Source organism: Nylanderia fulva, unplaced genomic scaffold (assembly GCF_048542155.1).
Source record: "Nylanderia fulva isolate GAGA-0341 unplaced genomic scaffold, ASM4854215v1 Scaffold8, whole genome shotgun sequence".
NCBI lineage: Eukaryota > Metazoa > Arthropoda > Insecta > Hymenoptera > Formicidae > Nylanderia > Nylanderia fulva.
In genome coordinates this window covers 3820087-3836759 of record NW_028190916.1, presented here as the reverse complement: position 1 = coordinate 3836759, position 16673 = coordinate 3820087, and the positions used below count along the sequence as shown (strand labels likewise).

The 16673-nt window shown below is 28.3% G+C and overlaps 2 protein-coding genes and 1 pseudogene across 2 annotated transcripts; all 3 read left to right on the top strand.

Annotated features, from left to right (window-relative positions):
• The first annotated feature begins 464 nt into the window (after positions 1–464).
• On the top strand, positions 465–4464 carry LOC114932273 (odorant receptor 4-like). The gene is made up of 6 exons (XM_029304439.2): positions 465–721; positions 1000–1342; positions 2245–2487; positions 2647–2760; positions 2844–2999; positions 4414–4464. The coding sequence occupies exons 1-6, from the start codon at positions 465–467 to the stop codon at positions 4462–4464; spliced, it is 1164 nt and encodes a 387-aa protein (XP_029160272.2).
• Positions 4465–5900: 1436 nt separating this feature from the next.
• On the top strand, positions 5901–8065 carry LOC146720012 (uncharacterized; annotated as a pseudogene).
• Positions 8066–9179: 1114 nt separating this feature from the next.
• Positions 9180–12133, top strand: LOC146720011 (odorant receptor 13a-like). The gene is made up of 6 exons (XM_085489291.1): positions 9180–9436; positions 9715–10057; positions 10977–11219; positions 11377–11490; positions 11575–11730; positions 12011–12133. Exons 1-6 carry the CDS (start codon positions 9180–9182, stop codon positions 12131–12133), a joined length of 1236 nt encoding a protein of 411 aa, XP_085345417.1.
• The last annotated feature ends 4540 nt before the right edge of the window (positions 12134–16673 follow it).

Here is a 16673-nt window from a genome sequence, read left to right as displayed (position 1 = left end):
ACGTGAAGTATTTCCTTCGTTATTCAGACAACAAATTCTTGAAAAGGAAAACTTCCATGTCTTTTCTTTCCTCGAAAAATCTTCTGATTTCTAGAATCACAAAACTTTTTTCGCGGTCACTGACCACAGTTTAACGTCAGGTGTAGACTTGCGTGCGATACTAACTGCAGCTGCTTAAATATTTAAAGAATACGACGCACTTTGTTAAGTTAGAACTAGAGATCGGTCCGGAAACCTGGAAACTTTTTTTTATCGACATGCAAAATATTTAATGAGCAATCGCTCGAGAGAGGGTATCGTCCGATGCATACTCCCTTCCGAGTTTTCAATCTGTACAAAGATTCAGTATCGTGCATATTACACACGTTTCTCATAATGTAAAATTATGGTCTTGGAAGAAGAATCTGTGTATCAGGGTTAAAAAAAATTTAATTGAAACAAGTGATATATAATAAAACAGAAATATGAAAATAGACAATACGCTTAGTAAATCGATGGAAATTGTTCTTCGAATTTTTGGCATTTGGCCGAATTCGTCGTATATTTGGTTACGCAGATTATTTTGGACAATTGCGGTCATGATGGAACAAGTTCTTGAATATCGATGGGTCGTTACACATTTCTATTCTGTAGAGTCTTTCGAAGTGATGAAAATTTTAAGTGAAACAATGACATACACGATAATGTTAATTAAACTCATTACTTTTTGGGTTAAACAGCGGTGAGCTATAATAATATATGTGATGATACTATCAACCAAAAAAAATTTTTTTTCAATTGTTAAATTGCCATTCTTCTAATATATTAATATTTTGTAAATTTGATTTTAACTTTCGTTGCTTAAAATTTTGCATCAATGTAAACTATTTAGTAAATTATAAATAATATAATAAAGTTAAATATGTAAAGAAAATAGATTAATATAATTGATTATTAGAAAAAAATTTAAATTAAGTGAATTTTTTTGTCATTGCTTTATACATCGAAAACCATCCGTAGAACATTTATCAAAATATTAACGATGATGGCAACCGATTTGGAAAACCGTACTACCGATGAAGTTAGTATGATCACGATGACATACTATGCAAATCTATCTCGACGTTTGAATAATGGGACAATCGTCATTTATACGATGTCTATATTGTTTAACTGTAGCAATCTTTTCGCGAATGATGAGAAAGCTTCTAATTCTTCCACGAAACCGCTCATTTTGACCATGGATTTACCATTTGATCTTAACCAAACATTGATATATTGGCTTATCATAATTATTCAATTTTTTCACTTAATGTTGTCTGCTAATGTGCATGGCATGTTAAATACCTTACTAATAAATTTGGTGAGTTTCATTGTTTTCATAATAAATTTATTATTATTTTTTCTATTTTATTATTATACAATAATTATATATACATATATATATATATATATATATATATATATATATATTATTAGTATATTATTAACTGTGATTATTTAATAATAATATATAAAAAGATTTATAAATGCACGGCCATATATGTTTCAAAATATAAATTTCTTACATTAAAATAAATAAGAGATATTTAAACATGAGTAGAAGATATACGATAATTTCTGAGTTCTGCAAGATTTAAAAAAAGATTCAATTTTATTCTCCTATTGCAATTAAACAATTTCTTTTCAGATTGATAGGAACGAGATAAATATATTACGGCCGCTAAAATCTCCTAATTCTAATTTATTAGATATTTATTTTTGAAATTATTTAAAATATAGTGTATAACAACATTAATAAATGTTTATGGCGTGCAAGAAAAGATACAAAATAGATTCACAACAATTTGTCTGATACATTTCAGCGAATTATTAAATATTAATATCATGTAACTTATGTTGAGCAAATTATTTAAATATTTCTTTTAATCTTTTAACTCAGAAACTGTGGTATGTATAATGAAATACAATATCACGTAATAATTAAATAATATTTTTAACTTGTGTTAGTATGTATTTACTTCCTATATTGAAATATTGAAGTATTACCGAGCATATTTAAATCTTATGTATTTTTTATCCTGTATATGCATTAGTATAAAAATAATTTGTTGATAAATTTTGTTAAATATACATATATTTATTCAAAAATTTGCTTTTCAAAAATTTCAAAAGATTGTATAAACATATTTCGCCAATTTAATTTCAACATTAAAATATTTTTAGCGATTTCCAAGCGTAAAGATTAAAAAAGCTATATTTTAGATACTGCACGCAGGCGGTCAAATAGATATTCTTTGTAAGTGGTTGACGGAAATGTTTCCAACGGAAGAAAAGTTATCCGAGAAAAGAAGTTTAAATCCCTTGATGATACAGAAAGTAATCAAGAAACATCAACAAGTCATCATCTTTTCAGAGAAGATCGAAGAAATGTACACAAATATCGCGCTGGTGCTGTTCGTGTCGGATACTTTAATTATCTGTTGTTTGGGTTATACACTCGTCATGGTAAGTAGCGTCTCAATTTTTTTTGCGACAGGACAATTTTTACGAAGAAAAAGAGCGCTTGTAAAAATAAATTTAGAGAGTAAACAGTGTTAATTATTTTAAATTATTCATCTTTCTATTGCTTTCTTATTGCCATTAGGTCTTTTCTTAATATTCCAGTCAGTTGGAACGCCTGATGGTATAAAAATTATAATGAGAATAATTTTATTTTACGTCGTTTCAAATATGGAGGCGTTTACGTTTTGTTTCGCTGGAGAATATCTAACTAATAAGGTTAAATTTTGAAACAAATATTACGTTTAGAAATGTATATATTATTTGTCTTTGAAAATCTTATAATTTTTCGTTTAAAATAGACCAGCAGCATCGGAGATGCTGTGTATAATTCTTGCTGGTACGAAGCAAATTCTAAAGACAGTCGGTTTATTGTGTTTATGATAATGAGATCACAGAAGCAATTAACTATTACAATTGGGAAAGTGTTGGATTTGTCCATGGAGCGGTTCTGTAGTGTAAGTTTATTCTACATTACATATTTATATTATTAAAGGTATGTAATACATACTTTTTATAACGCCAGCTTTCATTCTTTTATAGAACGATAAAAAAAGTTATTTTTTTATAAGATATAAATATTTTTTTATTTTTTATGATTAATTAATTTTTTGTAATACATACAGTGTTTCCCAAAATCTCAAAAATTGCAACGCATGCATAAAAATTATTTTTGCAATTAATACGTCTATCATGCTGCATACGTCGCACAAGGCTGATCTTTACCATTGATCGTAGACTCTGTGCGACCAACTCCGGGCCTAACTATATTTTTTGTTTTTATATTCTCTGTTAAAGATTTAAATATTGAATTTTTATGCGTTGCATAATTAATTAATATATTTTTATGCACGCATTACAATAATAGTTATTATGCATGCGTTGCGATTTTATTATCAAAAAATAATCCAACTTCGCGCGCTTAATTATATTTAGTTAAATTAAACGAAATGAGAAAATGAACATATGTACATATATACAGTGACTACTTAAAAAATTATTATGCATACATATATCTTTTATTTTATAAATATAATTTTCTATATTGTTTTCTTTGTTTCTTAACTGATAAACTAATAAATTAATAATCATATTACATAAAATATATTTATTTTTTTAAATATTTTATACATTTTAAAGACTTTAGTCAAAAACAGATAGGTAGGGTAAAGGTACCGATTATGAGATAGGTTCTAAATATGAGATAGCGTCTTAGTAACGACACCGTAATAAATTTACATAAGATAAAGATGATTTTGTTTGTAATGTAAACACATTTATTTAAAAAATGTAAATTATAGAAAGTATATAAAAATATATATTTGGACCCTGCTGCAAATATACCTGAACTTTGTGAAGTAGAAGAAGATCTGCAATGTCCAGCAATAAAAAATAACAAAGATGATACAAACATTAAATTGATTGAAACACTTAAAAGAACAGATATTATAAAAAAAAAAACAATTATTATTTAAAGATAATTTAATCGATAATATGGATTATAATATAATTGAAATTTCAAATGCTAAAAATAATGAACAACTTCAACATATTGCTCCAAATATATATATAATTTATTTACAAAATATAAAATAGATATATTATAATATGTCTATTTTAAGCATATATTATACGATATATTATACAAAGATTCTCGATTGGACGGTGGTTGTGCACGCTGCGTCGCTGAAACTCGCCTAATATTTATATAATATATCGTATAATATATGCTTAAAATAGACATAATATATCTATTTTATATTTTGTAAATAAATTATATATATATACCTATTATATTTATTAAATATTAATATTTTTTTATTGCAAGATGCATACATATATATATTCTCATAATAAATGATATTATTACAGATTATAAAAGCTTCAGCCTCGTACATATCGGTTTTGACTGCAATGTATTGAAGCAAGTCTTATAGATCAAATTTCTAATAAACAAAATATACTGATTGTTGATTAGTGATTAAAGAAAGATTTACACATAAAAAATTTTTAAAAACACAAAAACTGTTTTGCGATATTATTACACCATTTCTCTTTTCACGTGTGTTGCAAGCACTCGTATATATACACGCGTGCACGCGTATTTGTCGAGTAAGAATAAATATGGGGTTGTCTGGATGTAAATCAATAATCCGTATTTCATGTTCATTAAATGAGGTCGATATATATTCTTTTTTTTTTCCACGAAAAAATTTCACTCGAACATAATACACTTTCCGCGCTCGCATTTTGCATTTTTAAATTAATAATTCGCATATACAATAATTCGCCGCCATATTGCGTCACAATATCGAGAGAAAGAGGAAACCGAGCGTGCGGAAACAAATGTTGTAAATTTTCCTCTTTTTTGACCATTATCGAGATGTAACTGTGATGTATACAGTTACAATCGTATTTATATCGCTCGATAGCAAATAGAATATTTAATGATCATCCGATCTCGATCAATTGCGTACCATGCGATTTCGTAATAAAATTCTCATCCTTAACTATCTGCTTTGCAATACAATTTCCATCGAAAGAAAACGATATGTTCGCCGGTATTTTTATGAGCAACAAAAAGGTTTATTTCTTACAAACATGACGACTACAAGCTTTTCTATGTATTTTCCAGAGCTTGTTCTTTGGATGTTTAATTTTTAGTCTATCGTGCAGATTCTTCAGGTACGCAACATTTAATCATCGTAGACATCTTTCAGTATGCTTATGTCGTATTGCATAGACGATCTGGTGAACTTGATGGACAATCTAAACTTTACTTTGATCTACAATCTATTACTCCAAAATGATTGTCCTCTAAATCAATCAATAATAAGAAAGTTAATAATTAATTAATCGTGATCGTGATTATCGCGGTACAAACACGTACCTAATCTTGGGTCGCTCCCCGTCCAAACAAACTTCCACGTTTTTATATTTCTTCCTTCATGACGCTCCCTCGGCAGTGAAACTTTTCAACTATGCGCGTTTATCACGCAGGTCATGGAAGCTGTAAACTCGCCCCAATTGCAGGCATTGTTGCATGTTTAATTCGCAGTTGCATCGTTTTTGAAACTTGACTCAAAAAAGGGAGGGTAAAAAATATGCTATCCTCCTTATAGTATTTTTCAGATTCACGCGACATGTGACTGTCGCACCTGATAGCTATTCGAGTTTGTCAAAGTTTGCGATACGCACGTGACAATACAGAATATTTAACGAGTTATCCGATTGGTGAACGTTTATTTTCATTTTTTTCGTTCAGTGACCGTTTCGATTCCCCACTTCTCTAAATTTCTTTCCGTAAAGTTACCTGACGATTCGCACATGCTTAAAGCGTCGTTTTATTTATGGTGAACATGGAGATAAGCACGGTTAGTCGCGCGGTAAAAATTGGTCTTCATGCTTGTGGTATCTGGCCATATCTACCGTCTACCGTATTGTAATCAATTACTTTGGACTGTATCGTTGAACACGATTTAGATCTTTCAGTATCGCTACGTGATGATACACTATTATACCGATAGTTTCTCCAATTTTATGGTTGGAGTAAGCAGCGCTATGACGTACAGCCTTCTGTTAATCAAACTCGTCATTTTATGGGTCAATTAGCGGTAAGACATTACGTCAACATTTTTAAACAATTTTAATTTTTATTAAATGTATTAATTAATTTAATTTTTATAAAAAAATATTAGATATATACATGTGTGAAAACGTTCGAATATGATGTCAAAATTCATCTCAATTATTTCGTAAATTCATTAAGCAAAATCAGATGTGGCATTATATATCTTGTCTTTCGCACATAATTTGTTGTGTGTATATTTACTTATTATTTGTAAAAGGATATCAGTTGTTTGTATATATTTATTACAAGATGTTAAATAGCAGTACTGAATAGCGCATCGAGACGAATCCAATTCGATCGTAGAACGTTCTCCGATATATTGCAAATGATGGCCGTGGACTGGCAGAATTGCGACTTGATCGAATGCTGTTTGCGCATTACGATGAATAGAGCCAGACTCTCGCATCGTGTTTCCAACTGGCTCATCGACCTTCAATTGGGTGCTATAGTTTTGTACAGTTGCGGCATTCTTACCGGCAACGCCGGTGACGTTGAGAAGATGAATGTGTCCGCACGCGAGCACATCCTGAAGATGAAGCTATCCTTCGTGATGAACACGTTTCCCGTCTACGCGCTCGTTATAATCTTCGAGTTCTGTCATCTGTCGATTTGTCCTGCAGGATATCTTATCGTCAACTCAAATATCGTCATTCTGGTGAGTTTGTTTGCGACACTAGTCGAACTCTTTCAAAATAAAATAATCGCGATTTATTGCATCGTTCACTTATGGATCTTAGATAGTGCACATCGGCAGTCAAATCGATGTCTTTTGCGACTGATTGATGAAGGCCTTCTCCAAAAATATGATACTCACCGTGGACGGAATAACATTAAAAATGCTGATCATGAAGCACCAGCGGATCATTGCGTTCACGCAAAGAATCGAAACTCTTTACACATATATCGCATTGATGCTTTTTGTGTCGGATACTATTATTATATGCTGCATAGGATTTATTATTATCACCGTGAGTAAACATTTGGAAAAAATTTATCATCATCTGCTTGAAAGACAAAACCTTTTTCGGAAATTTGTTCATTTGACACCATTTTTTTCCTCGCATCTTAGTCAACCAAAAACGCAATTGATTCATCGAATATTATAATCAATGTTGCACATCTGCATAAAAATATATATAGATACAATGGATATTAAATTGCTCCGATATTGCAGTCGATCGGTACGCCTGGTGGTTTTCCCGTCCTGGTCAGATCCATATTATACTACTTCGTGATGAATCTCGAAGCATTTATATATTGCTTCGCCGGTGAATACTTGAGTACCAAGGTTAGCTTAGAATCGCAGCGGTGTTCACAAAAATCCGCAATCCATCTCTTGTTTCTTTTCTAGAGCAGAATGATCGGAGATGCGGCCTATAATTCTCTTTGGTACGATGTCATGCCTAAACAGAGTCGGACTGTACATCTCGTGATCCTGAGATCACAGAAACATTTGAGTATAACGATTGGAAAAGTCATGGATCTCTCCTTAGAACGTTTTACCAGCGTAAGTTTCTCCATTTCTTTATCTTCCTTTTTTTTCTTCATTTTGTATCATTAATTTTTGGCTTTTGTACTAAATTCTATTCACGTCTTTAAATTATATAATAAAAAATTTTAATTTGAAATCATATAAAACGAAACTGTGCTATTTGTCAAATACTAAAATATAATATGATATATTAGAAAGAAAAGAATTTAATTTTTTAATGTAAACATTGTGTTATGATTTTGTTAAAATGACCATTTTATTAATGCTTAAAATTACATACTCATAATATATTATATTAGTAACAATTAATATTATAGATAATGAAGGCATCGGCATCATATATATCTATATTAATGGCAATGTATGGAGCAATAAGTTTTATGTCGATCGGAATATTGTGATAGTATCATTCTTCATGGTATAATATTTGATGGAAGTTGTAACACAACAATATATGATACATTAATACAATGAAATTTAGCAAAAATAGTATTTAATTTATTATTATTATTATTATTATTATTACATTAATTTACATACAATTGTGTGCACTTATTTTTAATGTAATATAACTATAATTTACTTCACACACGTACATTAATTTTTTATTTTTGTGCAAAAAATATTGTAGTAATAAATACATGAAGCACGCACCAACGTAAAACGTTTACATAACGAAAACTATTTCTTACATTATTATACGTTGCTTCAGAGATTCTCGTAATATTTAAACAACGTTATATAAATATCTTTGAAAAAAGTTAAATATCAATCAAGAATATTTATCAATTCTTTGTAAAAATCTTTGAAAAAAATTAATACGTAAATTCTCCTTTGTCTTGTGATATTCTTTAGTGTTTGTATTACACTTGTTTTTGCGAAACACACGTATTTGGCGTTGAAATAAAACTTTTCACTTTATTTGTCTCCTTTGTCTTTCTTTTCAGTTTTCACATTTTCTACACGATTATTGTGCACAAACTTATATCCCTGCGTTTCATCCGAAAGTACGCGACTAACATTTTCCAGTACTCATTATAACATACACGTGAAGTATTTCCTTCGACATTCAGACAACAAAATCTTGAAAAGGAAAACTTCCGTGTTTTTTCTTTTCCTCGAAAAATTCTTCTCATTTCTAGAATTACAAACTTTTTTCACGGTCACTGACCACAGTTTAACGTCAGGTGTAGACTTGCGTGCGATACTATCCGCTGCTGCTTGAATTTTTAAAGAACACGACGCACTTTTATTAAGTTAGAACTAGAGATCGGCCCGGAACCCTGGAAACTTTTTTTTATCGACACACGAAATATTTAATGAGTAATCGCTCGAGAGAGAGTATTATCGTCCGATGCATACTGCCTTCCGAGTTTTCAATCTGTAAAAAGATTCAGTATCGTGCATATTACACACGTTTCTCATAATGTAAAATTATGGTCTTGGAAGAAGAATCGGTGTATCAGGATTAAAAAAAATTTAATTGAAACAAGTGATATATAATAAAACAGAAACATGAAAATAGACAACACGCTTAGTAAATCGATGGAAATTGTTCTTCGAATTTTTGGCATTTGGCCGAATTCGTCGTACATTCTGTTAAGCAGATTATTTTGGATAATTGCAATCATAATGGAACAAGTTTTCGAATATCGATGGATCGTTACACATTTCTATTCTGCCGAGTCTTTCGAAGTGATGAAAAATTTAAGTGAAACAATGGCCTACACGATATTCTTAATTAAACTCGGTACTTTTTGGGTTAAACAGCGGTGAGATATATAATATAATATATGTGATGGTAAATATAATATTGACCAAAAAATTTTTTTTTTAATTTGTTAGATTGTCCTTTTTCTAATATATTAATATTTTGTAAATTTGATTTTAACTTTTATCGCTTAAAATTTTTTAACAAAGTAAACTATTTAGTAAATTATAAATAATATAATAAAGCTAAATATGTAGAGAAAATAGAATTGATTATTAAAAAGAGAATTAAGTGAATCTTTTCTTTGTCATTGCTTTATACGTCGAAAACCATCTGTAGAACATTTATCAAAATATTAACGATGATGGCAACCGATTTTGAAAACCGTATTATCGATGAAGTTAGTATGATCACGACGACATACTATGCAAATCTATCTCGACGTTTGAATAATGGGACAATCGTTATTTATACGGTGGCTATATTGCTTAACTGTAGCAACATTTTCGCGAATGACGAGAAAGCTTCCAATACTTCCACGAAACCGCTCATTTTGGCAATGGATTTACCATTTGATCTTAATCAAGCATTGGTATATTGGCTTATCATAATTATTCAATTTTTTCACTTAATATTGTCTACCTATGCGCATGGCATGTTAAATACCTTACTAATAAATTTGGTGAGTTTCATTGTTGTCATAATAAATTTATTATTATATTTTTTTATATTATAATATTTATTTCTATATTATAATATATATATATATATATATATATATATGTATGTTAATAGTATATTTTTAACTGTGATCAATTAATAGTAATATATAAAATGATTTATAAATGCACGGCGATATTTCAAAATATAAATATCTTACATTAAAATAAATAAGAGATATTTAAACATATGTAAGTAGAAGTAAACATATGTAAGTGTACGATAATTTCTAAGTTATGCAAGATTTAAAAAAATATTCAATTTTATTGCAATTAAACAATTTCTTTTTAGATTGATAGGAACAAGATAAATATATTATGGCCGCTAAAATCTCCTAATTTTAATTTATTAGATATTTATTTTTAAAATTATTTAAAATATAGTATATAACGACAATAGTAAATGTTCATGGCGTGCAAGAAAAAATACGAAATAGATTCACAACAATTTGTCTGATATATTCCGCGAATGATCAAATATTAATATCATGTAACTTATGTTGTGAAGCGAATTATTTAAATATTTCTTGTTTAATCTTTTAACTTAGAAACAGTAGTATGTATAACAAAATACAATGTATTATAATCAAATAATATTTCTAACTTATGTATTATTATATGTATTTACTTCTTATATTTAAATATTGAAATATTGCCGAGCATATTTAAATCCTGTGTATTTTTTATCCTGTATATACATAAGTATAAGAATAATTTGTTGATAAATTTTGTTTAATATACATATATCCATTCAGAAATTTGCTTTTCAAAAATTTCAAAAGATATTGTATAAACATATTTTGCTAATTTAATTTCATCATTAAAATATTTTTTAGCGATTTCCAAGTGTTGCAATTAAAAAAAAACTATATTATATTTTAGATACTGCACGCAGGCGGTCAAATCGATATTCTTCGCAAGTGGTTGACGGAAATGTTTCCAACGGAAGAAAAATTATCCGAGAAAAGCGGTTTAAATCCCTTGATGATACAGAAAGTGATCAAGAAACATCAGCAAGTCATCACCTTTTCAGAAAAGATCGAAGAAATGTACACAAATATCGCGCTGGTGCTGTTTGTGTCAGATACTTTAATTATCTGTTGTTTGGGTTATACACTCGTTATGGTAAGTAGCGTCTCAACTTTTTGCGGCAGCACAATTTTTGCGAAGAAAAAGAGCGCTTGTAAAAATAAATTTAAAGAGTAAACAGTGTTAATTATTTTAAATTATTCATCTTTCTATTGCTTTTTTAATGCCATTAAATCTTTTCTTAATATTCCAGTTAATTGGAACGCCTGATGGTATAAAAATTATAATGAGAATAATTTTATTTTACGTCGTTTCAAATATGGAGGCGTTTACGTTTTGTTTCGCTGGAGAATATCTAACTAATAAGGTTAAATTTTGAAATAAATATTACGTTTAGAAATTGGATATATTATTTATTTTTGGAAATCTTATAATTTTTCGTTTAAAATAGACCAGCAGCATCGGAGATGCTGTGTATAATTCTTGCTGGTACGATGCAAATTCTAAAGACAGTCGATTTGTTGTGTTTATGATAATGAGATCACAGAAGCAATTAACTATTACAATTGGGAAAGTGTTGGATTTGTCTATGGAGCGGTTCTGTAGTGTAAGTTTATTCTAACATACATATTTATATTATTAAAGGTATGTAATACATATTTTTTATAACACCAGCTTTCATTCTTTTATAGAACGATAAAAAAAGTTATTTTTTTATAAGATATAAATATTTTTTTATTTTTTATGATTAATTAATTTTTTGTAATACATACAGTGTTTCCCAAAATCTCAAAAATTGCAACGCATGCATAAAAATTATTTTTGCAATATATACGTCCACCACACTGCATGTTTCGCACAAGATTGATTTCTATCACTGACCGTAGACTCTGCGCGACGGTGTGACCAACTCCGGGCCCAACGAAAACATCTCTTTTTTTCTAGTTTTTGCATTAGACGTATGTACATCCAACACGTCCATCACGTTGCGCGTCGTTGCGCTCAACTAATTCTCGTTCGAGACCTCGCGATTGCGACATTCATTGTCACATAATCAGTCTTGCGCAAGCCGTGCAGCGTAGCGGGCGTACGGAATCTAGCGGCAGTGTGAATATTTTGATCGAAAGATTCTTGTAGAAAATTATATTTTTTTGTTTTTCATTGTCTGTTAAAGATTTAAATATTGAATTTTTATGCATTGCATAATTTATTAATATATTTTTATGCACGCATTGCAATAATAATAATTATTCATGCGTTACAATTTTGAGATTTTATATTATCAAAGAATAATATAACTGTTTCGTGCGCATATATATATTTAGTTAGATTAAACGAAATGAGAAAATGAACATATGTATATACAGTAATTACGTAAAAAATTATTATGCACATACATATATCTTATATTTTATAAATATAATTTTCTATATTGTTTTTTTTTTCTTAACTAATAAACTAATAAACTAATAAATTAATAATCACATCACAATAAATTAATAATCATATCACATAAAATATATTTATTTTTTAAAATATATTATACGCTTTAAAGACTTTAGTCAAAAACAGATAGGTATTATATTTAAATATTAATATTTTTTTATTGCGAGATGCATACATATATATATTCTCATAATAAATAATATTATTACAGATTATAAAAGCTTCAGCTTCGTACGTATCGGTTCTGACTGCGATGTATTGAAGCAAATCTTATAGATCGAATTTCTAATAAACATAGAATATACTGATTGTTGATTAGTGATTAAAGAAAGATTTACACATGAAAAAAATTTTTTAAAATACAAAAACTGTTTTGCGATATTATTACACCATATCTCTTTTCACGTGTGTTGCAAGCATTCGTATATATGCACGCGTGCACGCGTATTCGTCGAGTAAGAATAAATATGGGGTTGTCTAGAGGTAAATCAATATAACCCGTATTCAATGTTTATTAAATGAGGTCAAACTCCCGGTTGATATATATTCTCTTCTTTTTTTGTGAGAAAATTTCACTCGAACATAATACACTTTCCGCGCTCGCATCTTGCATTTTTAAACTAATATTTCGCATATACAATAATTCGCCGCCATATTGCGTCACAATATCGAGAGAAAGAGGAAACCGAGCGTGTGGAAACAAATGTTGTAAATTTTCCTCTTTTTTGACCATTATCGAGATGTAACTGTGATGTATACAGTTACAATCGTATTTATATCGCTCGATAGCAAATAGAATATTTAATGATCATCCGATCTCGATCAATTGCGTACCATGCGATTTCGTAATAAAATTCTCATCCTTAACTAGCTGCTTTGCAATACAATTTCCATTGAAAGAAAACAGTACGTTCGTCGGTATTTTTATAAGCAACAAAAGGGTTTATTTCTTACAAAAATGACGACTACAAGCTTTTCTATATATCTTTCAGAACTTGTTTTTTGGATGTTTAATCTTTTAGTCTGTCGTGCAGATTCTTCAGGTATGCAACATTTAATCATCGTAGAGACCTTTCAGTATGCTTATGTCGTATTGCATAGACGATCTGGTGAACTTGATTTGGCAATCTGAACTTTACTTTGGTCTACAATCTATTACTCCAAAATGATTGTCTTCTAAATCAATTATTGGTAAGTTAATAATTAATTAATTATGATTGTGATAAGTCGCATTAATGCGTTGCGAATGATTTATTCAAGTCAAATTTTTAAATGAGCGCATTTAATAAAATTATCCATTGTGATATAGTTCTATCTGATTATAAATTTTTTATTATCTTATCATAAAATTGATTATAAATTTTTAATTATTATAAATTTTTGAGTTTTGAATAAAGATATAATTTTACAGAATTTTATAGTAAATTTAAAAAATTTAATGTTGAGTTATTTAAAATAATGTTGCATTAATATAAAATAATTAGCGGTAAAATTAGACTATTTAAATTATAAATAATGGATCTCAATGCTGTATTACAATCGAAAATAATGATTTTTCAATTTTTAATAATATTATTTTTGATAGCAATATAGAAAAGAAAAAAAATTCTAAAGACTAGCACTAAATTAAAGGCATTTGAGGCATTTAAAGGTTGAAGATAGAGACCTGTAGAGGTTTAAAGAGCAATGCAAATAATGTTGCAATTAATAAACATTCTAGATCATTTTGCAATCTTGATAAAGATTGCTGTTTAACATCGTTAGGAATGTCATATTATTCACTTTCTGCTTTGTCGGGGAATAGCTGACAATCAGCGTGTGATGTTAATTTGATTTTAATGCTACTTTATTTTGTCCGTACAAACATTTCAGTGCTGCAACAAGTGATATTTAATTAATAATTGCTACAAACACGATCTCACACACACATAATTTAAAATTTTACATTTAAATTGACTAAATCGACACTCTGCTGTGTGACATATGAGTTTAATGAAAGCTATCAGCTTTAATTTTTATACATTACATACTTTTTTAATTTCATTTCTTTTTACGCACTTTACATGTAAATTGTTTTTATCACAATTACATGTAAAAAAACATATAAATTGTATATATGCTGTTTTAATTATTTAATCTTATATTTCTTCTGTGCCAAGTTTTATCAAGATCAATTTTGTTAGAAAAAAATGCACATTTTGCTATTTTACTACTTTTCTGCTACATTTAGTATTTAGAACCAGCATATCGGACATATGGTTTACAAATCCTTTTGGCACAATATACATGTGAACAAGAGGCGAACGATATCGTTATTGACATTGATTGTGAGATCACAAAAGCGATTATCGACTATGATCGGGAAGATGATTATGAATCTGTCGTTGAAACGTTTAATTAGCGTAAGTTTTCGTCACTTTATTACAATACATTACTTTGTGCGCAATTATTACTTGTTCTATCCGATAATCACTTATTCTCGTATTATTAATGGAACATCATTATTTTATAAATCTATATGGAATATAAATAATTATTTTATAAAATTTATATCTCGATTTTATAAATCTATCGAACTTTCATAGTATTGTATTTATATGCATGCATATGTATCATCTTTGTCTACTCCAGGATTATCGTTATGACAAAAAGAAATGAATTATGTTAGTAAAAAAAATCTATAATTAAACATATAGAAGTTAATTAAAAGACAGTATTTATGCTTTTTAGTTAACAATAATTTATATGCTCGATTATTTTGTATGCCAATTTTTATCGCATTTATTTTTATACATTTTTGTCACACTCGCGTTTATTCTTTTCTATTCTACTTTATTTCCTTTTAATTGCATATCTTTATCATCGTCAGTCACATATTTCGCGTACATCTCGATAATCACGACTTTATAATAAAGTGTAACTTTTATCTATATTCTATTTATTATTTCTTTCATCCATCTTTTATCAAAATTTCTTTATTTTCTCCGTTTTTCTACCTTATTCAATATTAATTTTCATTCTCTCATGTTTCCTTCTCACATAGTTTCTGTATGTCTTCTTCAATCTTTTTCCCTCGTGTTATTCACGGATTTGCATGCCATTCTGACTATTTCAAATATTTCATCAGATATTTTAACCCCTTATTTTTTTAATAGTCGGGAATTCTCCATTGTACCTCAACTTTCTCATCCTTCTTATATCCCCTTCTTATCTCCTACTTTTGTTTTCCCTTCATTTTTTACCATTTCTAATTCGTGTTTTTTCCTTCTCCCTTTTCTTTCGCTTCTTCTTCATCTGCTTTATCATATTTTTCTCAACAGATCATCACTTTTCTCGATAGAGAAATCTTATTTTTTAATTAAAAATTAAATTAAAGATATCTAAATTAAAATTTATTATAAACAATTTTAATTCTTTTTAATAAAAAAATTTGATAAGTCATACACATATCTTATTGGAATTTTAGTCAATATTAAAGCAAAACTGCATTTTCTTTCAAATTAAATTGGTAATTTAAAAAAGATTTATTATCGAAGAAAAGAAACACTTTTAGAATAAGATAAAAAATTGTGTATATTATATTATAATAAAAATAAAAAAACGATATAATATATTTTTCTAATAAAATAATAAATAATTCTAACTCATTCTTAAAGAAATAGATTCATGTCTTTTCATCAATATCGGATTCAAAGAAAAGTGCAGTCATATTTTCTTTTAATACAAATTGGATATCGAAAATAGAATTGAGTTATATTGCCTCTGATGATAAAATCACAAAATCAATTTACTATTCTATCTGAAAAGTCATACATTTATTTTTAACATAATTTATATAATACAAACTTTATTTCTACTTTTCATATATTTATATGTATTTTGATAAAATAAGTAATTTTCTTGAAATATTATCCTACTAATCTTTTTTATTTGTATGTTAATTTTATTTTTAATGTCTTTTATTTTGATAAACGAGTAAAACTTGTTACAGATTGTAAAAGCTTTAACTTTTTATATATTTTTGTTTTGTTTTCGAATTGTGAATGAAGCAAATTGCATTTTACATGTCCTGCTTTTAATTAATGTTAAAAATTTAACTAATGA